Consider the following 26,398-nt stretch of genomic DNA (forward strand, 5'->3'; position numbering starts at 1 on the left):
CAACAGCCAAGCCGTAAGATACAACCGCCTTTGCTCCAATCCCTCAGACAGAGACAAACATCTACAAGATCTCTAGCAAGTATTCTTAAAACTACAATACCCACCTGCTGACGTGAAAAAACAGATTGACAGAGCCAGAAGAGCACCCAGAAGTCACCTACTACAGGACAGGCCCAACAAAGAAAATAACAGAATGCCACTAGCTGTCACCTTCAGCCCCCAACTAAAACCTCTCCAGCGCATCACCAAAGATTTGCAACCTATCCTGAAAAATGATCCCTCGTTCTCACAGATCTTGGGAGACAGGCCAGTCCTCACTTACAGACAGCCCCCCAGCCTGAAGCAAATACTCACCAGCAACCACGCACCACACCACAAAAACACAACAAAAACACTATCCTTGCAACAAAGCCCGATGCCAACTCTGTCCACATATTTATTCAAGTGACACCATCATTGGACCTAATCACATTAGCCACGCCATCAGGGGCTCGTTCACCTGCACATCTACCAGTGTGATATATGCCATCATGTGCCAGCAATGCATCTCTGCCATGTACATTGGCCAAACCAGACAGTCTCTACGCAAAAGAATAAATGGACACAAATCTGACATCAGGAATCATAACATTCAACCTCTGTGGCCAGTAGGAGAACACTTCAACCTCTGTGGCCACTCAGTAAAAGATTTAAGGGTGGCAATTTTGCAACAGAAAAGCTTCAAAAACAGACTCCAACGAGAAACTGCTGAGCTTGAATTAATAGGCAAACTAGATACCATTAACTTGGGTTTGAAGAGAGACTGGGAGTGGCTGGGTCATTACACATATTGAATCTATTTTCTTGAATATCCTCACACCTTCTTGTCGACTGTCTAAATGGGCCATCTTGATTATCATTACAAAAGTTTTTTTTCTCCTGCTGATAATAGCTCATCTTAACTAATTAGCCTCTCACAGTTTGTATGGTAACTTCCAACTTATCTGTGTGTGTGTGTGTGTGTGTGTGTGTGTGTATATATATATATATATATATATATATATATATGTTCCATTCTGTGCATCCGATGAAGTGAGCTGTAGCTCACGAAAGCTTATGCTCTAATAAATTTGTTAGTCTCTAAGGTGCCACAAGTACTCCTGTTCTTTTAGTGGTTCACTGTGGCAAATTGCCGGTACGATTATGATGGGTCCCGCGCTTCCTCCTCTTGGGGGGCAGGGAGGGTTCAGGGCGCAGTTTCCTGCCCCTGAACTAGGGTATTTACTGTCCCACTAGTAACCCAAAGAAGGGTAGTGGAGAGGGAGGGACCCGGGCCCGCCCTCTACTCCAGATCCCAGCCCAGGGGCCCGAGGGATAGTGATAAACCACTTGAACTAGTGCTTCCTTCCCCGGGCTACTTCCCTCTCCTGCTCTTAAGCTTGTGGGGCTTCCTACACTCTCTCTCTCCCCCTCGGGTCTTGGTCTTCTAACCAGCCACGGCACTTCTCCAAATTCTCCTCTGCTCCAACTCCTTCCCCTGACTGATTGAAACGGGGTTTTTATCAGGTGACTAGCTTCAGGTGCTCTAATTGGCTTCAGATGCTTTTAATTAATGTATAGAAACCTTTCTTCCCTCTACAGGGAATAAGGCTTCTCCTCATCCTGGGACTTACATAACTCTCCTATATCACTCTCCTATTGCCCTCTGGACATGCTGTATCACATTCACATACTTGCTGACAATACCACCGCAATGTACTGTGTGAACAAATGAGGAGAAGCACATTCCAGGTTACTCTGCCTAGAGGCAATCAACTTGTGGCAATTCTGCACTGAAGTCACTCTGGTGGCAGTCCTCTTGCAAGGGGTGCAAAATCGTCTCACGGACCAACTAAGCAGGGTTTTCTCCCTGAGCCACAAGCAGTCCCTGAATGTGAGTGTCCTCCGAGTCATCACCACAATTGAATCATAGAATATCAGGGTTGGAGGGAACCTCAGGAGGTCATCTAATCCAACCCCCTGCTCAAAGCAGGATCAATCCCCAATTAAATCATCCCAGCCAGGGCTTTGTCAAGCCTGACCTTAAAAACTTCTAAGGAAGGAGATTCTACCACCTCCCTAGGTAACGCATTCCAGTGTTTCACCACGCTCCTAGTGAAAAAGTTTTTCCTAATATCCAACCTAAACCTCCCCCACTGCAACTTGAGACCACTACTCCTTGTCCTGTCCTCTTCTACCACTGAGAATAGTCTAGAACCATCGTCTTTAGAACCACCTCTCGGGTAGTTGAAAGCAGCTATCAAATCCCCCCTCATTCTTCTCTTCTGCAGACTAAACAATCCCAGTTCCCTCAGCCTCTCCTCATAAGTCATGTGTTCCAGACCCTTAATCATTTTTGTTGCCCTTCGCTGGACTCTCTCCAATTTATCCACATCCTTCTTGTAGTGCGGGGCCCAAAACTGGACACAGTACTCCAGATGAGGCCTCACCAATGTCGAATAGAGGGGAACGATCACATCCCTCGATCTGCTGGCTATGCTCCTACTTATACATCCAAAATGCTATTGGCCTTCTTGGCAACAAGGGCACACTGTTGACTCATATCCAGCTTTTCGTCCACTGTCACCCCTAGGTCCTTTTCTGCAGAACTGCTGCCTAGCCATTCGGTCCCTAGTCTATAGCGGTGCATTGGGTTCTTCCGTCCTAAGTGCAGGACCCTGCACTTATCCTTGTTGAACCTCATCAGATTTCTTTTGGCCCAATCCTCCAATTTGTTTAGGTCCCTCTGTATCCTATCCCTGCCCTCCAGCGTATCTACCACTCCTCCTAGTTTAGTATCATCCGCAAATTTGCTGAGAGTGCAATCCACACCATCCTCCAGATCCTTTATGAAGATATTGAACAAAACGAGCCCCAGGACCGACCCTTGGGGCACTCCACTTGATACCGGCTGCGAACTAGACATGGAGCTATTGATCACTACCCGTTGAGCCCGACAATCTAGCCATCTTTCTACCCACCTTATAGTGCATTCATCCAGCCCATACTTCTTTAACTTGCTGACAAGAATACTGTGGGAGACCATGTCAAAAGCTTTGCTAAAGTCAAGAAACAATACATCCACTGCTTTCCCTTCATCCACAGAACCAGTAATCTCATCATAGAAGGCGATTAGATTAGTCAGGCATGACCTTCCCTTGGTGAATCCATGCTGACTGTTCCTGATCACTTTCCTCTCATGTAAGTGCTTCAGGATTGATTCCTTGAGGACCTGCTCCATGATTTTTCCAGGGATTGAGATGAGACTGACTGGCCTGTAGTTCCCAGGATCCTCCTTCTTCCCTTTTTTAAAGATTGGCACTACATTAGCCTTTTTCCAGTCATCCGGGACTTCGCCCGTTCGCCATGAGTTTTCAAAGATAATGGCCAATGGCTCTGCAGTCACAGCCGCCAATTCCTTTAGCACTCTCGGATGCAATGCGTCCGGCCCCATGGACTTGTGCACGTCCAGCTTTTCTAAATAGTCCCTAACCACCTCTTTCTCCACCGAGGGCTGGCCACCTACTCCCCATGCTGTGATGCCCAGCACAGCAGTCTGGGAGCTGACCTTGTTCGTGAAGACAGAGGCAAAAAAAGCACTGAGTACATTAGGTTTTTCCACATCCTCTGTCACTAGGTTGCCTCCCTCATTCAGTAGGGGGCCCACACTTTCCTTGGCTTTCTCCTTGTTGCCAACATACCTGAAGAAACCCTTCTTGTTACTCTTGACATCTCTTGCTAGCTGCAGCTCCAGATGTGATTTGGCCCTCCTGATTTCATTCCTACATGCCCGAGCAATATTTTTATACTCTTCCCTGTTCATTTGTCCAATCTTCCACTTCTTATAAGCTTCTTTTTTATGTTTAAGATCTGCAAGGATTTCACTGTTAAGCCAAGCTGGTCACCTGCCATATTTACTATTCTTTCGACACATTGGGATGGTTTGTCCCTGTAACCTCAATAGGGATTCCTTGAAATACAGCCAGCTCTCCTGGACTCCTTTCCCCTTCATGTTATTCCCCCAGGGGATCCTACCCATCCGCTCCCTGAGGGAGTCGAAGTCTGCTTTCCTGAAGTCCAGGGTCCGTATTCTGCTGCTTACCTTCCTTCCCTGTGTCAGGATCCTGAACTCAACCAGCTCATGGTCACTGCCTCCCAGATTCCCATCCACTTTTGCTTCCCCCACTAATTCTTCCCGGTTTGTGAGCAGCAGGTCAAGAAAAGCTCCCCCTCTAGTTGGCTCCTCTATTACTTGCATCAGGAAATTGTTCCCTACATTTTCCAAAAACTTCCTGGATTGTCTATGCACCGCTGTAGTGCTCTCCCAGCAGATATCAGGAAGATTAAAGTCACCCATGAGAACCAGGGCATGTGATCTAGTAGCTTCTGCGAGTTGCCAGAAGAAAGCCTCATCCACCTCATCCCCCTGGTCCGGTGGTCTATAGCAGGCTCCCACCACTACATCACCCTTGTTGCTCACGCTTCTAAACTTAATCCAGAGACACTCAGGTTTTTCTGCAGTTTCATACCGGAGCTCTGAGCAGTCATACTGCTCCCTTATATACAGTGCTACTCCCCCATCTTTTCTGCCCTGCCTGTCCTTCCTGAACAGTTTATAACCATCCATGACAGTACTCCAGTCATGTGAGTTATCCCACCAAGTCTCTGTTATTCCAGTCACGTCATAATTCCTTGACATCACCAGGACCTCCAGTTCTCCCTGCTTGTTTCCAAGGCTTTGTGCATATGTATATAGGCACTTGAGATAACCTGCTGATCGCCCCCCATTCTCAGTATGAGGTAGGAGCCCTCCCCTCACAGACGTTCCTGCCTGTGCTTCCTCCCGGTATCCCGCTTTCCCACTTACCTCAGGGCTTTGGTCTCCTTCCCCCGGTGAACCTAGTTTAAAGCCCTCCTCACTAGGGTTAGCCAGCCTGCTCGCAAAGATGCTCTTCCCTCTCTTTGTTAGGTGGAGCCCGTCTCTGCCCAGCACTCCTCCTTCATGGAACACCATCCCATCGTCAAAGAATCCAAAGCCTTCTCTCCGACACCACCTGCGTAGCCATTCGTTGACTTCCACGATTCGACAGTCCCTACCCCGTCCTTTTCCTTCCACGGGGAGGGTGGACGAGAACACCACTTGCGCCTCAAACTCCTTTATCCTTCTTCCCGGAGCCACGTAGTCTGCAGTGATCCGCTCAAGGTCATTCTAATTGACCTGTTTGCGACGAGGGAAAACAAAGTGTCAGCTATTCTGCTCCCCGGGGCCTCACTCCAGGCTCCCTCTCCAATGCCTTCCACTGCAGCTGGTAGTCGGCTCTTCTGTGTGCTTTTCCCCCCTACTCCAGGCATTCCTCAGGTCATCCTCAAGCTCAAGGTGGATCAGGCCAAGCTCATCCTCATTGCTCCAGCGAGGCTGAGACAGTGCTGGTTCCCAGACTTCCTTGCTTTGTCATTCCAGTCTCCCATACCGCTTCCTCTCCATCCCAACCTGTTCACTCAGAACCATGGCCACACACCCTCCATCCTGCGATTAGTTCTCTGCACCTTAGGGAATGGTTGCTACATGGCAAAATAAAGAGGAAGAGCAGTGCTCAGCAGCTGTCCAACCAGGCCTACTCAGCAGCACTGGGATGGCCTACTTAACAAAGTGGAAGAGGTTCTCGGGGTGATCTTTGGTGTGCAGGACCCAACCAACAGGGGTTTCCATCCAGGAAGTCTTGGAGTACGTGCTACATCTTCAGAAATGGGGCCTTGCGCTCAGTTCCCTGAGAGTGCATTTGGCAGCAATATCAGCATTTCATCCCCCTGTTCAAGGGAAATCAGTTTTTTCCAATGCCATGGCGACGAGATTTCTGAAAGGACTTCTCCACTTACATCCTCTGGTTTGCAAGTTGGGCCCCCCTTTTAAGCCCCTTGCTTCCTGTCTGCTGCCCCTCCTCTCCTGTCTCAGAAAACCCCGTTCCTGATAGCCATCATATCTGCAAGAAGGATGCAAGAGTTGCAGGCCCTGATGGCTGAGCTGCCTTACACTCATAGATTCATAGATATTTAGGTCAGAAGGGACCATTATGATCATCTAGTCTGACCTCCTGCACAACGCAGGCCACAGAATTTCACCCACCACTCCTGCAAAAAACCTCACACCTAAATCTGTGCTATTGAAGTCCTCAAATTGTAGTTTAATGACTTCAAGGAGCAGAGAATCCTCCAGCAAGTGACCCGTGCCCCATACTACAGACGAAGGCGAAAAACCTCCAGGGCCTCTTCCAATCTGCCCTGGAGGAAAATTCCTTCCCGACCCCAAATATGGCGATCAGCTAAACCCTGAGCATATGGGCAAGATTCATCAGCCAGATACTACAGAATGCTCCAAGGACAAAGTAATACAACCACACCCGAAGTTTTTATCCAGGAGTTCTCTCAGTTTCATCTATCGGGGGTAGCCATGTTAGTCTGTATCCACAAAAACAACAAGGAGTCCAGTGACACCTTAAAGACTAACAGATTTATTTGAGCATAAGCTTTATTTGAGCATAAGCTTTTGCAGAGCCAAGAAGTGAGGTTTTTACCCACGAAAGCTTATGCGCAAATAAATCTGTTAGTCTTTAGGGTGCCACCGGACTCCTTGTTGTTCCAGTTTCATCTGAATCAGGCAGTGTATTTACCTGTGTTTTGTCCCTAAGCTGCATTCCTCTCCGGAGGAACAGTACCTCCACCATCTGGATGTCAGGTTGCTTTCCAAATTTTAGCCTAACTGGTGCATGTATCTTCCTCCAGCCCAGAGCTGTGCCCCAGTCCTTTGGCATACATCTCTCCATTTCAGGGTGGCACAGACCACCCCACAGTACCCAAAGCACCCATCTCCTGTAGGAGTTCCATCTTCATGCCTTCTTATCCAGAGTGCTTTCGAGGTGTGAGTGGCCCTCTTCACAAGGTTCCTTGGCTGGCCTTTTACATACTGCAGGACCAAGGGATATAGCTCTTTTCAGGATAAATTCTGCTTAGGGGACATTCTTTGCTTTTTGGATGGTTGATTTGTTTGTTTCAGGGTGGTTTTTTGGAGAAGGGATGTGGCATTTGAGTAGATGGAGGTGTCTGGGTATACCCCGTGGGGAAAAGAGCAGTGGGATGCCATATGCAATCAGATGTTTTAACATAGCCAAAGTCCTCATTCCAGCAGGCTTAAGGACTCACTCATTGAGGGCTACTGCTGTCTCTGTGGCCTATTTTAAGCCATATCCTCTTGCTGAGATTTGTAGAGCAGTCACTTGGAGTTCAGTCCACATATTCACCAAATACTAGCCTCCCACTCTTATGCTGGGTGTGTCGTGCTACTGTCTTTATTTAATTGAAAGTTCCTCAGCCCACCTTCCATGTGGACTGGACAGCTCATGAATCTCCCAAGGGTGGGAATGCCCAGAGGCCCTTGAGAAAGAAAAGTTACCTAACAGTAACTGTGGTTGTTTGAGAGTTGTCTCTTTACTTTGCAACTGCTCACCTACCTTCCCCTCTGCCTCAGAGTTCTCTACACAGCTTGGACTCTGCTGTCCAGGTGAAGGACCTGAGGCTGTTGTGGGGCTTCACTCCCTTATATATAATGTGACGTGCTGACTGTTCAGCATTATGGGGTTCAGGTGGGGAGGTGCTCATGCAGTCCCAACAATGCACCTTTCAAGATGGCTCTGCAAGCTCGAGGTGCGGGGCCACCATCCCCAGAGTGGGAATGCACAGAGGCAACTCTCAAACAGCCATAGTTACTAGTAAGTAACTTTTCTTTCTTTGCATTTGGAGAAGTGAGGCATGAGTATTGACAATATAAGGACTGTTGACTGGTTTACAAATGGCCTGATGTGGATCCGGTATGAATATGACTGGCCTAATATAAATCAGTGACAGCTTTGTTCTCATTTCAGAGCAGGAATAGGATTTTGTTTTGTTTTAATATTGTTTTGTTTCCTACTCGCCTTGGTTTCTTTTCAGTACAAAGCGCTTAATTGTAGATGTAATCCGCTTCCAGCCGGGGGAGACACTGACTGAAATCCTGGAAACTCCAGCCACCCATGAGCAGGTATGGAAAAGTAGTTTGGCTCCACTCCTTAGGATACTGGATTCTTTTAAGTCTAGATGTATGTGGGTACAGGTACATATGAAAGCCTAAATTCTGGGATTGTAATATATGTGGCAATTTAGGTGTGGCATATCAATGTTTCAGACGTGTATGTAAAATAGTGATGGGGATATATGGTGTATTTAATTTTTACTCTTGTGATGACTGGATTGTTGGAAGCCATATATATAGGGGGATGATGTAAGAAGCAGATTTCAGATAGGCCAGTGCTGGTACTAGGGTGTGAATGAGTCTACTAGGTATTGTTTAGTTCAACAACTAATTACTGTATTCAGTGCAGGAATCACTGAGTGAAATTTTGTGGCTTGTGTTATGTTGGAGATTAGACTATATGATCACGGTTTTCCCTTATAGCTAAGGATATGATTCTGTCACGGAGGTCACGGATTCCATGACTTTCCAGGACCTCTGTGATGACTTCTGGGACAGGGCTGGAGCAGCTTTTCAGCCCCAGGGCTGTCAGAATAGCTGACTTGCGGCCAGTCCCAGGGCTGCAGAGCAGCAGTCACTGAAACAGCTGACCAGTGGTCAGCTCTGGGGCCGGGGTCGCTGAAACAGCTGATCGGCAGCCAGCCTCAGGGCCGCAGAGCAGCTGACTGATGGGCAGTCAGCCCTGGGGCTGCCGGAACAGCTGACTGACTAGCGGTCAGCCTCAAGGCTGTCGGAACAGCAGCTGCTGGAACAATGGCTGGGATTGAATCAGTCCCCCTGGGTCAGGAGCAGCAGCGGTCAGCTTCTGCCGCTGGAGCAGGTGCAAGCCCTGGCAATGCTCTCTTTGTCCCCGTCCTCCCTCCCAGGGTATTTTTAGTAAAAGTTAGGAACAGGTTATGGTCTTCCGTGAGTTTTTGTTTATTGCCCATGACCTGTCCATGACTTTTACTAAAAATACCTCTGACAGAATCTTAACCTTACATATAGCCTTAAAATCTATCCACCCAATTTGTAATTCTCTTCTCTCCTAGGAAGTAGAGCATCAGAGAGCTATGCAGAGACGGGCCATTCGTGATGCCAAAACCCCTGACAAGATGAAAAAATCTAAATCTGTAAAGGAGGACAGCAACTTGAATCTTCAAGAAAAGAAGGAGAAAATCAAGACAGGCTTGAAGAAGTTGACAGAACTGGGAACCGTAAACCCAAAGAACAGATACCAGGAGCTAATCAATGATATTGCCAAGGTATTCTGACAGGAAGTCTCTGGTGGTTCGTTGGGTGTTTCAAATTATGGCCTCGTCATTTGTCACTCTTATTGAAATTGCAATAGTGCATATGGCAGGAATTTTCCAAGGTATTAAAGTAGTAGTGAAAGCTGCCTCTCAGAGAGATGGGTAACACATGCTCTGCTAATCTCCAGCCCTTCATATATATGCAGGAATTCACTTTTCTCATAAAACACTTTGTTGATGATGGGACCTCATTGACTGTGAGGAAGAGTGAATTTATTTTTTGGGGGGGAAAATTCCTGAGAATCATTCAGTAAGTGTAATGTTAATTTTCCTCTTTTTAACTTCAAACCTTAATGCATGGACTTGCCCTCTTTGTTCCCTCCATTTTAAATTTAAATTCAGTTATTCTAAAATTATTTCTTTTTAAATTGACATATTCTAAAATTATTTCTTTACAAAGATTACTCTTGTAAAGAAACCTTATTTTACATGTAAGTACAAAATAAACGTTCCTGATACTCTTGCAAAGGCATCCTCAGTAAACAATCCTCAGTAGAGGAGAAAGGGAGAAATAAAAAAAACATAGCTGCTGTCACATGTTTCATCCATTCTTACATTGATGACAGTTATCTAACGTCAAATATTTACCAAAATTAATGCATCAGAGCGGTATACAAATACATAAATAAAATAAGTTGTTTCCTTCAGAGATCAGGTAAGAATAAAACCTTAAGTGATGCCTAATTATCCAAAATAATAATGGAAGCTAATTTGGAAACTAGACATTTTCATTTGGTCATAATAATCAAAATAACATTTATTTCTAAAAATAAAAGATTAGTAAGGGAAGAAATGAAAAATTGTGCAGGACATTTCAGGAAAAATGTCAGGACATTTGATTTCTGTCTATAAGTATAAATTTGGTTAGAAAGTCTGTGAAAGGGCTAATTTAATGTCTGTATTAAACTTGGAAATGTGTGTTCCAAATGGACTCTCTTAATATTGTACACTGGCTTGATAAAGGGAGCACCCAGCAATGACTCAATGGTAAAGCTTCACACATCTGCCATCCTTATCTAGGACATCCGGAACCAGCGCAGATACCGTCAGAGGAGAAAGGCAGAGTTGGTGAAGCTGCAGCAGACTTACAGTGCGCTGAACTCCAAAGCCACCTTTTATGAGGAACAGGTGGATTATTATAAAAGCTATATCAAAACCTGCTTGGATAACTTGGCCAGCAAGGGCAAGTGAGTACCTCAGAGCAGCGCTGGGTTTTTAGGAAAGGAATGCATAGACTACAGCTGAGAAAAGTCGTGCCACCACCTCAAAGCTTCTTGATTGGACTCCCTGGGAGAGTCATTTTCTGAGTGAGGGTCTTAGGCTGAAACAAAATCAGTGTAAACTCTGGAGAGAGAACTGAGTGATGGTAGGAAGGTCTGGGATGGAGGAGAGTAGCTGGGTCATGTAAAAAGGCAAAAGGTATAGAAGGGAGGGAGGGAAATGGCTAGGTGACAGCAGGTAGACTGAGGAGATGGAGGAAGATGGTTGGGCCTTAAAAGGAGGACTTGGAAGAATGTAACTTTTGTGATGCACGGTGGGTGGGGATCCCCAGGAATGTAAAGTGCAGGAACACATGACAAAGTGGGTTGTTCTCTCTACTTCAAACATTTATACCAGATTCATAGATTCCAAGGCCAGAAGGAACCATTATGTAATTTGACCTTCTGTGTAGCCCAGGCTGTAGAATATCCCCAAAATAATTCCTAGAGCAGATCTTTTTTAAAAAAAAAAATCAATCTTGATTTAAAAATTGTCAGTGATGGCGAATCCACCACCTGAAAATTGCAATGGTTAATTACTCTCACCGTTAAAAGTTTACAACTTATTTTCATTCTGATTTTGTCTAGCTTCAACTTGCAGCCTTATGGAATTTGGTCTTTCTGTTACTTTGTGCTCCCCCTATCCTTGTGTTGTCTCTTATCTTATACACAGGTTGTAAGTGGTCAGGGCAAGAACTGTTTTTATTATGCTTGTACAGTGCCCAGCACACTGGGGCAGGAGCCTCTAAGCATCCGTTCACTGCCACTTGCTCCTGTCAGGCCTCTGAGATGAACTGACAGTATCTTGTGGTTTATCCTCTGATAGTTCAGGTAATTCATAATTTTGGGTTCCTTCTGAACACTTTACTGCTTCTGGGTCCCCAGAGAGCAATGAACAGAAATAGTTCTTTCCAAATTTTTAACAGTGAGGTTGAGTAATCATTGGAACAGCTTGCCAAAGAATGTGGTAAATTCACTGTCCCTTGAAATCTTTAAATCAAAATTGGATATCTTTCTGAAAGAGATGCTGTTTTTCAACCATAAAGTATTGGGGTTGCTACAGAAATTACTGGGTGAGGTTCTGCAGCCTCTGTTGTGCAAGAGGTCAGAGTAGATTGTAATGGGTGCAGTATATATACATGTGCACGTGCCCACACGTATATAAATAGACTATAAACATATGGTCTCTGCCTTAAATACCTTAAAATGTGTGAATATTCTGTATTTATAACAACTATTTGTGAGACAATACCAGTTTATTACTCATTTCCTGCCATTCACCCAGATCAGATCAAATTCTGTCATTGTTTGAAATCACTCTTATTGCCTCATTCAGCTAATTTCATTATTTGTTTTTCTCAGAGTCTCTAAGAAGCCACGGGAGATGAAAGGCAAAAAGAGTAAAAAGATCTCTCTGAAATATACAGCAGCCCGACTTCATGAGAAGGGAGTCCTGTTGGAGATTGAAGACCTGCAAGTAAACCAGTGAGTTTTAACCTTTAAGCCTAAGGTCCAAAGATCTTTACCTTAGCTGGGAATAGGGAAACAAGTGTTCCTAATTCCGTCATCTCCTGCTTGTTAAACACTTTTTCCAGGGCTTCAGTGTAGAGCAGTGGTTCTCTGCCTACAGGCTGCTTGCAGCCCAGTCAGCACACAGCTGCGACCCATGTGACATCCTCAGAGCCAGGTTATGGATGCAACCCCTGTAACACATAGAACACTGCACATGAGGCTCACAATGGTAAAAAGGTTGAGAATCACTGGTGTAGAGCAACAAAATTCCATCTCTCAGCCAGTGAGTAGTTTCTGGGTTCCATCAGTCACCAAAACTGTTCTGTAGAGACTAGTCTGAAATAATGACAAACTGATGTCTGGTTGAGCTCCTGGAGCTGTGTAGTGTTTGTAGATTCATAGATTTTTAAGGCTGAAAGACCAATATGATCATATAGTCTGTCCTCCTGCATAGCACAGGTCAAAGAGTCAGCAATTTTTGCATCAAGCCCATCACTTTTGGTTGAGCTAGAGCATGTCTTTTAGAAAGACATCCTTTAAAGACTGCCAAGTGATGGAGAATCCATCTCATCCCCAGTAAAGTTTTTCCAATGAGTAATTACTGCATTGTTAAAAACTATCACTTTATTTCTAGTCTGAATTTGTCTATCTTCACCTTCCAGTCATTGGGACTCATTATGCCTTTTTCTGATAAATTAAAGAACTGTCCACTGTCAGACTTCTTACTTCCCCATATGTGCAATTTTATGGTATCCATACTGCATGTTGTTAGTATATGCCAGAGTATCCTATTCATCAGTACAGTGCAATTCTTACTACTTTCACATGGAACAAATATGGGATCCAGCAGATATGTAGACCATATTATGTTTTTATTACAATTGAAAAGTTTCTAAGGTTGCTGTGCTATGTGTGATCTATCCATAGTCCCATTAGGTGCATAGTGTGTGGGGATACAGAGTCAGAGTAAATGTTTTCTGAAACTTTCATTCCAAATGTCCTAACTTTCATGTATTTTGATTTCTTTTAAAACTGCAGCTTTTCTAATATGGGGTTTTAATGGATATTTCCAATCTTAACTCTAACATAAAGATTTTTTTTTCTGGGAAATGAAAGCAAAATTGGACAATACACCAGAAAATATGCGGAATGGAACCAACCCTTCACTGATTGGTGTTGGGGAAAGAACAGATTAGATAACCTAATCTGTTTTTTTCCATTTCTCAGTTCTATGAAAAACAGCAACCAAGATTGTCTGATAAGATTTTTTTTTTTTTTTTTTTTTTTTGGAAATTCCCCCTCATGGTCCTCCACCTCTCCCCTCAACCCCCAGAGCCATCTGTCTGCATCTACCACAATCAGACTACAAAACCTTCCTCATCAAAGTTGGGTTAGGGTCAAACAGGGCCTATGTCCCCCAAAATTTCATGGCCTCCCAGGAAAACACCACCTTCTTAGCCACCTAAATACACTATTGGCTTACTCACAGCGCTCACCCCTGAGTCCTTAATAATTCTCAAAATGTAACTGTAAACAGAGAATCATCTTTAAATGGGTCTGTTTCTAGTGGGGTCTCGGGGATCATTTTGTGGTCCTATGCTATTTAACATTTTTATCAGTGACCTGGAAGAAAACAAAATCATCACTGATACAGTTTGCAGATGACACAAATATTGAGAGAGTGGTAAACAATGAAGAGGACAGGTCACAGATTTAAAGTGATCCAGATCACTTGGTAAGCTGGGCATAAGCAAACAATATGTGTTTTAATACAGCTGAATGTTAAATTAAGAAAAAAAATGTAGGCCATACTTACAGAACGGGGGGCATGATCCTGGGAATCAGTGACTCTGAAAAAGACTTGGGGTCATGACGAATAATCAGCTGAGCATGAGCTCCCAGTGCAACACAGTGGTCCAAAGAGCAATGCAACCCTTAGATGCATAAACAGGATAAATCTCAAGTAGGAGTAAAGAGGTTATGTTACCTCTGTATTTGGCACTGGTGCAACCACTGCTAGAATACTGTGTCTAGTTCCGGAGTCCACAGTTCAAGAAAAAGATTGCTAAATTGGAGAGGATCCAGAGAAGAGCTATGAGAATAGTTAAAGGATTGGAAAATATGCCTTATATAGTGACAGACTCAAGAAGATCAATCTATTTAGCTTAACAAAGGGGAGGTTAAAAGGTGACTTGAGCTCAACCTGTAAGTACCTACATCGGGAATAAATATTTGACAGTAGGCTCTTTGGTCCAGCTGTCTAAGATAAGACAAGATCCAAGGGTGTAAGCTGAAGCTAGACAAGTTCAGACTAGAAGTAAAGTGTAAATTTTTCGTAGTGAGGGTAGTTAACCATTGAAACGCTTTACCAAGGATTGTGGTGGATTCTCCACCACTGGCAATTTTTAAATCCAGATTGGATGTTTTTCCAAAAGATCTACTTTAGTTCAGAAAGGAATTATTTCAAGGATGTTATATGGCCTGTGTTATGCAGGAGGTCAAACGAGATGATCCCAGTGACCCCTTCTGGCCTTAGAATCTAAGAGGCTTCCTCTCAATGAGGCAGCCTACCTCACCTCAGCAGGAAGCTGGTTTGCCGAGAGTTGTACACTGTACCACTGCCTACTGCTCTGCGTTTGTCTCTCCCTCTCTATTGAGTTTGAGATTCCTTATTCACACTACTTGTATTGCAAGGATCACTGTGTTAATATTGTCCTCCACTACCCCTTCTTCATTAGAAATTGTATGTTAAATAATAAATTTATTTTTATTTGCCAACCTTCATAGGTTTAAAAATGTGATATTTGAAATCAACCCAACAGAGGAAGTAGGAGACTTTGAGGTCAAAGCAAAATTCATGGGCGTTCAGATGGAAACATTCATGTTACATTATCAGGTAAGGACCCTCCTATTTAATGCTGAAAACCTGTGGTGTACAACCTATGTAGACTGCCTTTGGCCACCAAAATCTTTCATGTAGACTTCTCATAGTCACTTTCTGTTAAGCTAAGATTTCATAAATAAATATTTGTATTCATTATGCTTCAGAGAGAATTAACAGAACAGATAATCTTCAAGTGATCCATCCCCTGTTGCCTATTCTCAGTTTCTGGCAAAACTGAGGCTACGGACACCATTGATGGACCTTGTGACGGGTTGGACCCCCCTTTTGGGTTGCCACCAGATGTGCTGGGATCCCATTGAGCCTACCCGTCCTACTAGCCTGGGTTTCCTTACTCTGTGCTGCTGTGACAGGCTCTCAAGCCCCTTTTCAGCACACACACAGGCAGGGATACACCCAGCTGTAGAATCACACAGAGTCTGCAATTAGCTGTCTGTGGGAGGACTCAGCTAGGGGAATGCCCAGCTCTCCCATGCACACACCCTCTGGAGTGTAAACCCAAAATTATATTGTCTTGCACTGTACAGAGAACTATATAGTGTGCTCATAAAAATCGCCCCCTCCCTCAATGTGGCGGGAGATATGTACAGCTCCTTTCCCCACCAGGGCATGTATGAATTGCACAATCTGGGTTTTGGAATAAACAAAAAATAAGTTTATTAACTACAAAAGGTAAATTGTAAGTGATTATAAGGGATAGCAAACAGAACAAAGCAGATTACTGAGCAGATAAAACAAAACCTAAGCTTAATTCACTAAAGAAACACATTACAAAAAGAAAAGGAGTACTGGTGGCACCTTAGAGACTAACCAGTTTATTTGAGCATAAGCTTTTGTCTCACGAAAGCTTATGCTCAAATGAATTGGTTAGTCTCTAAGGTGCCACTAGTACTCCTTTTCTTTTTGCGAATACAGACGAACACGGCTGCTACTCTGAAACATTACAAATAGTAATTTCTCACCCTAAATGTTGTTTTAGGCAGGTTGCAGAGTTTTTGCAGCTTAGATTTCCAGTTATTTCTTTTCACAGACTATACTCCTGTCTCAGCCTGGACTCAGCCCTTGCCTTTCCCCAGCTTCGCTCCTTTGTTTCTTCAGGTGCTTTCAGGAGTCTTCCTTCTTGAGCTGGGAGGCAATGTAGAAGAGCCAGATTAACTCCCTTCCCAGCCTTAAATAGGATTTACATAAGACGGGAATCCTTTGCTTCCATTGGAAAAGTACCAGCAGTGTCCAAGGTGGTATTCTGTACCAGGTGACATTATCACATGACCTTGCAGTGTTAAAGCCACCATGAGACAACGTTTATTTGTAACGTCCACAGGAAGGACCTCCAGGAAGATGAGAGATCAGCATCTTCAAAGACCGATTCTGTTGTCTTTCCTAATGGCCCATTCAGGCTGAATGCATACTGTCCGGTGGGCATTCCCCAAGTACACACACAGTTGTAATTGTTAGATTGTCAATATTCCTAACTTCAGATACAGAGCTGACACATGCATACAAATAGGATAACCACATTCAGCAAATCATAATCTTTCCAATGATACCTCATATGACCCATCTCGCATAAAACATGTCTTATTTATGCCATATTCATATTACAACAATATTTTTATGAAGAATATGAGTGTGGCGTCACAAACCTATCCTCCATGAATTTAAATAGTTCTTTTTTTAACCCTGTTACAGTCTTGGCCTTCACAACATCCTCTGGCAAAGAGTTGCACAGGTTCATTGTGCACTGTGTGACGAAATACTTCCTTTTGTTTGTTTTAAACCTGCTGCCTGTTAATTTCACTTGGTGATCCCTAGTTCTTGTGTTCTGAGAAGGAGTAAATAACACGTCCTTATTTACTTTCTCCACACCTGTCATGATTTTATAGACCTCTATTATATCCCACCATAGTTGTCTCTTTTCCAAGCTCAAAAGTCCCAGTCTTGTTAATCTCTCCTCATATGGAAGCCATTCCATACCCCTAATCATTTTTGTTGCCCTTTTCTGAATCTTTTCTAATGCCAATATATCTTTTTTGAGATGGGGCGACCACATCTGCACACAGTATTCAGGATGTGGGCGTACCATGGATTTATATAGAGGCAATATGATATTTTCTGTCTTATTATCTATCCCTTTCCTAATGATTCCTAACATTCTGTTAGCAAGAATGTCCACACCAGCGCTTAGTCAGCAGGAGACGCTCTCCTGAGTTCATAGCTTCCACATCTCACTGAGGTGGAATAATTATGCCGATGGGAGAGCACTCTTCCGTCAGCATGGCCCATCTTCACCAGATGCGCTGATGCAGCTGCACCTATGTATCATGGTAGTGTAGATTAGCCCTCAAATTATGGCTCATGGAGTTGGCCCTTCAACCCCTGGAATCCCAGTGGGAGCTCTTGCCGCAACCCTCTACTTCGAAGGGAGATGAGCCCAGAGAGATAAGCCACTCACACAAGGCCTATAAGAAAAGGTCTGTGAGTCCATGTAGCGAGCTCAGATCAAGCCAAAAACAATCTCCGGCTCCATCAGTATCATCAGTACTGATGGCAATGAAGGCGTCTAAAACTGGTACCCAGGGTGTGCACAGTACCAAACTGACAGGGCAAGTCAGACTACCCAAAGACCCGAAGGGCACACGCAAAGAAACACCAGTACCACAGGGGCATGAAAAACATAGAAGATCCACTCCAGGGAAGGCTCTCAGTATGGACATCTGCACCAGTACCAATTCTGGTGCACCTGGCATCAACAGACCTCGCGGCCAGGTCCGCATGTCTGACTCATTCAATGCAAGCCTCTGAGCACGGACAGCCACTGCCAGTACTGACGTCATCTGCACTGCCAGATTTCCGGTGCGTGACAGATCTTTCAGTATCCAATGCACCAGACTCGCCCCTTCTCAGTACTGGGGCGCTGGTACCAAGTTCATCCAGAGTCCTAGACTGGAATTTCTCTTTTCCCACCTGCCTCTCAATTCTATCATTGTGGACACAGTTAACTCTAATGGCCACCAGCACCAGTTCAGATCCACGCCTTATGACCGGGACAGGACATGTTTGGATCTGTTCAGCAGGAAAGCATTTTCATCAGCCACCCTCCAGTTCTGCGTAGCAAACTACCAAGTCTTGTTGACAAAATTGAACCTGATGAGGTTCAACAAGGATAAGTGCAGGGTCCTGCACTTAGGACGGAAGAACCCAATGCACAGCTACAGACTAGGGACCGAATGGCTAGGCAGCAGTTCTGTGGACAAGGACCTAGGGGTGACAGTGGACAAGAAGCTGGATATGAGTCAGCAGTGTGCCCTTTTTGCCAAGAAGACTAATGGCATTTTGGGATGTAGAAGTAGGGGCATAGCGAGCAGATCGAGGGACGTGATCGTTCCCCTCTATTCGACATTGGTGAGGCCTCATCTGGAGTACTGTGTCCAGTTTTGGGCCCCACACTACAAGAAGGATGTGGATAAATTGGAGAGAGTCCAGCGAAGGGCAACAAAAATGATTAGGGGTCTGGAACACATGACTTATGAGGAGAGGCTGAGGGAACTGGGATTGTTTAGTCTGCAGAAGAGAAGAATGAGGGGGGATTTGATAGCTGCTTTCAACTATCTGAGAGGTAGTTCCAGAGAGGATGGTTCTAGACTATTCTCAGTGGTAGAAGAGGACAGGACAAGGAGTAATGGTCTCAAGTTGCAGTGGGGGAGGTTTAGGTTGGATATTAGGAAAAACTTTTTCACTAGGAGCGTGGTGAAACACTGGAATGCGTTACCTAGGGAGGTGGTAGAATCTCCTTCCTTAGAAGTTTTTAAGGTCAGGCTTGACAAAGCCCTGGCTGGGATGATTTAGTTGGGGATTGGTCCTGCTTTGAGCAGGAGGTTGGACTAGATGACCTCCTGAGGTCCCTTCCAACCCTGATAGTCTATGATTCTAAATATGACTACCAAAATTACATGAAACTCAGTTCCTTTATTAAGCAACTGCCTGATTCTCACAAGGAACAATTCAAGGCTGTAGTCAACAAGGGCTAACTGGTGGCAAAGACGTCCCTCCAAGTTGCATCTAGCATAGATGACATGGCAGCATGCTTGATTTCCACGGCCATTGTGATGAGATGGGCTTCATGGCTTCACTTAGCTGGCTTCCTTAAAGAGATCAAAACTATGGTGGAAGACCTTCCTTTTGAAGGGACAGAGTTATTTGCTGAGAAGACTGATGCATTGATTCACACATTGAAGGAATCTAGGACAACTCTTTGGTCCCTTGGGATCTATTCTCCTGCCTACAAAAGAAAGAACAGCCTTCAGCCACCATTTAAGCCCTGTTCAGCACTATACACATCTCAGTACTCTTCACAGAGATCTTACGGGACGCAGAGGAAGAAGCCTACATTCCCCAGGCGAAAGTACTGGGGATATCAATCAACTTTCTTTCAGCCCTCCACTTTGAAACGACAATTTTGACGGGTTGGTCAAGGTGCCTGTAGAACATTCTAACTATCTCATGCTGTAAAACCTCACCTATCCCTTCGGCAACCATCTTACCCCTTTCCACAGCACGTGGGAACAGATAACCTCCAACAAGTGGGTGCTGGAGATCATTTGGGATGGTTATGCCATCCATTTCTCCTCCCTCCCAAACACCCTTCCCCATCCCTCTTCAGGGACCTTTCTCACGAAAGTCTATGTCAGGAGGTAAACCGTCTCCCAAGCATAGAAGCCGTAAAGCCTGTGTCCATACATCTAAGAGGCAAAGGCTTCTACTCTCGCTACTTTGTAATTCCAAAGAAGAAGGGAGGTTGGGGTCCCGTGCTGGACCTGAGAGCGCTCAACAGATATATCAAAGTGCAGAAGTTCAAGATGGTCACTCTATCAATGATTTTTCCAGCACTAAAGAAAGGAAATTGGTTCTCAGCCCTCAACCTCCAAGATGCATATTTACACATTTCCATCATACCAAGTCAGAGACATTACCTGAGATTCACACTAGGCCAAGACCACTGCCAGTGCAAAGTACTCCCCTTCGGCCCCCAGGGTATTTTCCAAGTAGTGACAGGCCACTTACGGTTTCAGAGTGTCATAATTTATCCTTACCTGGACAACTGCCTTCTCAGGGCATATTCTTTCACCAAAGCCCAGTGAGTCACCCAGACTACACTGAATCTGTTCCAGAATCTGGGCCTACAAATCAACACACAAAAATCAACATCAACACCTGTGTAAAGACTAGAATTCAGAGACACTCCTCCCAAGTCACAGATTCCTCAGTCTTTCAACACTGGTAGAGACAATTCAATCCAGCCCCCAGATTTCAGCCAGACACCACCTCCAGCTTCTAGGGCACATGGCCATGGGCACATCAGTCCTAGCTTGTGCCAAACTATGCATGAGATGCTTCCAAGCCTAGTTCAATTCATTTTACAGGCCAAACAGAGACAGCATAGACAAATTATTATTGATGCCCACCAAGGTCAAGGAGTCCTTAGATTGGTGGAAAGACCCAGTGAATGTATGTACTGCAGTCCCATTTGTTCAGCCTCCCCCGTTGTTACCCCTGACTGCCTTTTGGCCCAACAGACAGCATAACTGGGGCAACGGAGAACTCCAGCTTTATGAACTATGCTTCATGCAATGCTGTGATACCCATTGCAGCCTCCCATTTTTGGGTGCCTCTGGGAGAAGGTCAGAATTAGTGTGAGTTTACTCTTCAAAGAAAAGAACAGCTATTTCAAACCCCTACTAGCAGGGGAGGCTTCTTCAGGCCCAGTCACCTGAGTCTAGTACCATTAGCATTGAGAGAGACTGTGGCTCTGACTTGACAGAGTGGTTTTATGACCAACATGATGAACAGCGTCAAGGTCATTCGTCTCATCTGATCAACTGAGTTGGATACCAATCATCCACCATTGTCAATGTTGAGGGGTGTCTTGATTTCAAAGACCTAATCACTGTAAGTGACTTTAGGTCCAGCAAAAGTGGCACTGAAGTTCCCAATGTCACCTGAGCCAATGAGGAACATTAAGTTATATGTCATGAGCGCCTCAGAGCTGAGCCTTTCTGAGTGGTCTTGGGACTCTCTGTTGGCTTCCCTTGCCTCTGGGCTGGAGAAGGATGGAGAAACAACACTGTAGTCTCCTTGCTCCCATTCAACCTCAGTGAAGGTGAGGAAGTATAGTACTGTGTCACAGGGTGGCTGGCTGGCTCCTGTGACTGAAGTAGGTCCAGCTCCAGTGCCATAGTAGATGCTCCCAGTTAAAGGGGTGGTGTCAGATTTGTAAAAGGTGAGCTGAGGAGCAGTTTTGTTTACTTTGCTTAAAGTTTGGGCAATAAACCTGCCTAAAGGAGACTGAGAGTGTGACAGCGTGTCTTTAGCAAGCGCTGCCTCATCACTAGGGCCCTACCAAATTCATTGTCGTGAAAAACGTATCATGGGCCGTGAAATCTGGTCTTCATACTATACAGATTTCATGGGTGAGACCAGCGTTTCTCAAAATGGACTGTGAATTTGGTAGGGCCCTACTTATCACACACTATCAGTCTCCCAGAAAATCTTCAATACTGAGAGAGACTGGCACAGGGGGATGCCTTATTGTCTATCCATTCAGTACCTACCTCCTCAGAGCTATCTGACACTGGGAAGGTGTCATTGTAGCAGTCTTGCCTCCATTGATAATGAAACTGGTTCAATCTTCTTCATTTGATCCTAGCTGGGAGCTTTTCCTGTTGTTCTGCTTTAAATTTCAGTGCCTAAGTCACCTCAGTGGGAGCTGTGGCTGCTTAACTTCTTTGAAAATCAGGCCATATATTTTATGGCTGTGAAATATGATTAAATGATGGGAGGAAGGACTCTATCTAAGGGTTATGGAGATTGTATGGTAATCACATGAACGAAGAGCCTGGAAATGACTGTTTAGATTTAGATTGTTGTGGTCTTTTTAGATATTTGAAACAGAAGTGAGAGCTAAAGAGAGTTTTCATTTAAATTTTCCTATTAATACAAAAAATCATAAAACTAATATAATCAGAACTAAAACAACGAGGAGTCCTTGTGGCACCTTAGAGACTAACAAATTTGTTTGGGCATAAGCTTTCATGGGCTAGGATCCACTTTATCAGATGCATGGAGTGGAAAATACAGTAGCAGGTATATATATACACATAGTACATGAAAAGATGGGAGTTGCCTTACCAAGTGGGGGGGTCAGTCTAACGGGGCAATTCAATTAACAGTAGAATACCAAGGGAGGAAAAATCACTTTTGTAGTGGTAATGAGGGTGGCCCATTTCAAACAGTTGACAAGAAGGTGTGAGTAACAGTAGGGGGAAATTAGTATGGTAAAATTAGTTTTTGTAATGACCCATCCACTCCCAGTCTCTATTCAGGCCTAATTCGATGGTGTCCAGTTTGCAAATTAATTCCAGTTCTGCAGTTTCACGTAAGAGTCTGTTTTTGAAGTTTTTTTTGTTGAAGAATTGCCACTTCTAAGTCTGTTATTGAGTGAGCAGGGAGATTGAAGTGTTCTCTGACTGGTTTTTGAATGTTATAATTCCTGATGTCAAGATTTGTGTCCATTTATTCTTTTGCATAGACTGTCCGGTTTGGCCAATGTACATGGCAGAGGGGCATTGCTGGCACATGATGGCATATATCACATTGGTAGATGTGCAGGTGAACAAGCCCCTGATGATCTGGCTGATGTGGTTAGGTCCTATCATGGTGTCCCTTCAATAGATATGAGGACAGAGTTGGTACCGGGGTTTGTTGCAGGGTTTGGTTCCTGGGTTAGTGTTTTTGTTGTATGGTGTGTAGTTCCTGGTGAGTATTTGCTTCAGGTTGGGGGGCTGTCTGTAAGCGAGGACTGGCCTGTCTCCCAAGGTCTGTGAGAGGAAGGGATCGTCCTTCAGGATAGGTTGTAGATCCTTGACTCCTTGTTGTTTTTGCTGATACAGACAAACACGGCTACCACTCTGAAAATAATCCGAACTGTCTATTAATAGAATATTTTTCATACTTTCCAGGTCGAATCAATGGGTCTTTAAGGCATTAAACTCCCAAGCTTATATGTCATAGACTCTCACTAGATATTAATTCTTCAGAAACCTTCTTTGCACTAGTGTCTTGTAACTTATCCCTTTCCCATTCAGCCTCTATGGATTTCTCACTAATCAACATGTTCTCTTTGACAGGATCTTTTGCAGCTGCAGTATGAAGGTGTTGCTGTCATGAAGTTGTTTGACAGAGCAAAAGTTAACGTCAACCTCCTGATCTTTCTTCTGAACAAGAAGTTCTATGGGAAATAATTGCCATCTCCCAGAGGAGCTATGAAAACAGAGATTAATGGAAAAACTGCATCTTTGTTTCTTAATGTCCCCTTTCCCCTGTCAGAACCAAGGACACCTATATATTGATGTACCTCCCTCTGCCCAAACTACAAGTATATCACTTCATGGCGAAGGACTAGACTGTCAGTGAATTAATAATCCTGACTGAGTCCACAGGGACTCTATCTGTCTTACTGCTATGATCTTATTTTCTATGACTTTTCAGATTCCTTGAGAAACATTTAGTTTAGATGTTTTCCATGTACTATTACAATGGCATTGGGGATTAAACAGTTGTTAGAATATATTTTGGGTTTCTGGGTGTGTTCTTTGCCTAAATGTTTGGATGGTGGGGCTTGAATTCTTGTTACTTGTTGTAGAAGAAGAAAGCTAGCACTGCAGAGCAACCAGGTCTGCCTCTGTATCTAGAAGCAGAACAGGATTTCAGATCATATTTAGACTCCCTCTCTAAAATTCTAAGAAAACACAATAGGACATCAACTTAGAGAAATATTTGCTCTGTGCCGTAGCATGGAGAAATTGGAAAATTTTTAACCAGCTGATTCTGTCCATAGCAGTGTCCATTACCGAAGGCTCACTACCAGGATGACTGAACTGTTTATAGATTTGATTTGTAAAGACCTAAACTTGAGTTATATTTTAGCATGTTATTCGATGTACGTATGTAGCTCTGTCCCCAAGCAATGGGGAGAAGAAAAGATTTTGTCACAGAACTGAATCAAATTAAAAGTGGTCAATGGCCAGCTTGCGGTGGTGGTGACTATTAGCTGCATGGGACTATGCAGCAGAGTCCTAGATGGCTTTCAGTGACGTAAGTGATGCTGAATTATTACTATACATACATTATTGTAGCCATGTAGACGATCTTTAATGATCCAATTTTTTTTTCAATATTTGTTTCTCCTAAAGACCCCTTACTAATATACAGATTGTCCCGGTAGTAGAGGAAATGAGGAATGTGTGTGCTAATGCCTAAAGATGAAAAGCGGCCTTTTATTGGGGGTGGAGGAGAGAGATTCTTGAATCAGTTGAGAAAAGTTTATTTTACAGTTTCGCTTCAGAAGCCTTTAGAACGTTACAGAAAAACTTTCGAAGTTAGCTTAGTGCTTCACATATCTGTAACTGATGCCATTAAACACTATGATCTACCTGCAGACTTGCCAAAGGGAATTTACTCTGCCTTAAATAGTCTGAGCTGTTAAATTATTTACATTTTACCAAATGTACCTGAGCAAATGACTCCCCGTTTCCTTTACTACTTAGATATTCACTCATTATTATGGTGGTGCCTGTTATATTGCTATACCTTACAGAAATGCAAAACGACCGTTATGAACTCTGATATTCACTAACTTACTTTTAGCCTGAAACAAACTTTTGTTGCCCAAGTTATCTGCTCCAGACAAAAATGTCTTTTTTTTTTTTTAATAATTTTAAAATCTGTTTGACTGTTTTATGTTCCCAGAGTACAGGATAGAATAAAGTCTCTCTGTTCTTAGACACACACACATACGCCGTATGTTTATTTCAAATAATTTAGTTTTATAATTTAATCATAGTCTGCCATTTTAGTGTTTTTTAAATGAAACCAGTTACTAATGTTTGAAAACTCTGTGCCTGCCTTGGGAGTCAGTTGTTTCCCATAGTCTTTTTAAGAGGCTAATCCTATATGGCTCTACCTTGTAACAATCCCTGTCATGCAAACAGTAACAAACTGATTTTATCTTGGTCCATGCAGGATTAGCATAATAAAAAGAACAGATGACGCAGCTTTCCTTTTGGATGTAAAACTGACCACAGCCAGGAAGTTCCAAATAGGGGAAATTCTGCTGTCAGAGCGGAGAACCTCAAAATAGGAATTCTATGCCCCCATCCCAAAATAGCATCAGGACAAGGACAGGATAAAAGTCTTGACTTGCATCTACCTGTCTCTTTTCAATGTGAGTTCCCACTGCTGTTTAACTGAAGGGTTTTAAATCTAACTATCGTTTTTTAGTTAGGGATAGTGACAATAGGACATTCTCAAATTATTCTTCAGGGGAATAAAACAGCACCCTGACATGTTCAACAAAAGGGATTAAATTTTCTCCATTTAAAAAGGGCTACTGTCCCAGAAGTCTGCATGGCTGCCTCCTCACCATAACCCAGTCTAGATTCAAGAAATAGCTAATGAGACATGTTAGTGAGGCTGTTCTAATAAAATATCATAATACCTATGAGGAGAAGATATTTGGATTATTTATAAGAACAGCCAATACCTATTTCAAAACAGTTTTGGTGCAAATTGACAAGACAACTAGGTAGTAAGAGTGAACCCATTTTATGGGAACAGGTGTGCCAATTTTAGTTAAATAACAGAGTGTAACTTTGGTAGGAGTTTTTAAAGAATGGAGACACTCTGGCAGAAAGATCCAGTTTCAGCACTGAAATTTTGTAATTTGTTACTTTATTTATTGGTGTCCTAGCTTTCCCTTTTCTCTTCCCTCTCCCCTCCCCCACAATCATTGTATTTATCTTGGGCTTAAATTCCTTTCAAATAACTAGATGGCTTAGCCTATTGTTTGCACATAAAATGTCTTTGTATTTCTCATCTAAATAAAAGATCATTTGTTCACATCTCAGTGTTTGAATCTGTTTGAGGCCAGCTTTAATTTGTGTGTCAATTTGTTAAACCCAGCACTTTGCTTTTTAGTGAAAACTTCTAATCACAGGACCACAACAGCATATACACATACAGACATTTTCTGCATTTCTCAGATGTCAGTCACTTAGGAACAAGACTATCATCTCGCCCCATTATAATGTGTCTGAATCAGAAGCTGAGAGGCATGTGCAGGTCTGTTTCCTAGTTACACTGCATTTCATGCACTCCAATTTAAAAAGTGCTATCAAACTCAGTTTCATCATTTCCATAGGAAAGGCAGAACCACAGTCTTTAGGTTCCTAGGGAATCCATGGCTTCAGAGCTACTTTGGAACCAGCAACTCTGGAACTTCTCAACCCAGCAGTCTTCT

The 26,398-nt window shown here is 43.6% G+C and overlaps 1 protein-coding gene across 2 annotated transcripts in view; it reads left to right on the forward strand.

Moving 5' to 3' along the window:
* The window catches only part of IQGAP1 (IQ motif containing GTPase activating protein 1), a 179,056-nt gene extending 153,056 nt beyond the window's left edge, over positions 1–26,000 (forward strand). For both annotated transcript variants that reach the window (XM_037910038.2, XM_037910039.2), the window contains exons 33-38: positions 8,002–8,089; positions 9,112–9,324; positions 10,393–10,559; positions 11,994–12,116; positions 14,931–15,039; positions 23,229–26,000. In XM_037910038.2, the coding sequence (XP_037765966.1) occupies positions 8,002–8,089; positions 9,112–9,324; positions 10,393–10,559; positions 11,994–12,116; positions 14,931–15,039; positions 23,229–23,342 (814 nt within the window). In that variant the 3' untranslated portion in view covers positions 23,343–26,000. The remainder of the gene's footprint in view (positions 1–8,001; positions 8,090–9,111; positions 9,325–10,392; positions 10,560–11,993; positions 12,117–14,930; positions 15,040–23,228) is intronic.
* The last annotated feature ends 398 nt before the right edge of the window (positions 26,001–26,398 follow it).

This window comes from Chelonia mydas, chromosome 10 (assembly GCF_015237465.2).
Source record: "Chelonia mydas isolate rCheMyd1 chromosome 10, rCheMyd1.pri.v2, whole genome shotgun sequence".
In the NCBI taxonomy this organism is placed as follows: Eukaryota; Metazoa; Chordata; order Testudines; family Cheloniidae; genus Chelonia; species Chelonia mydas.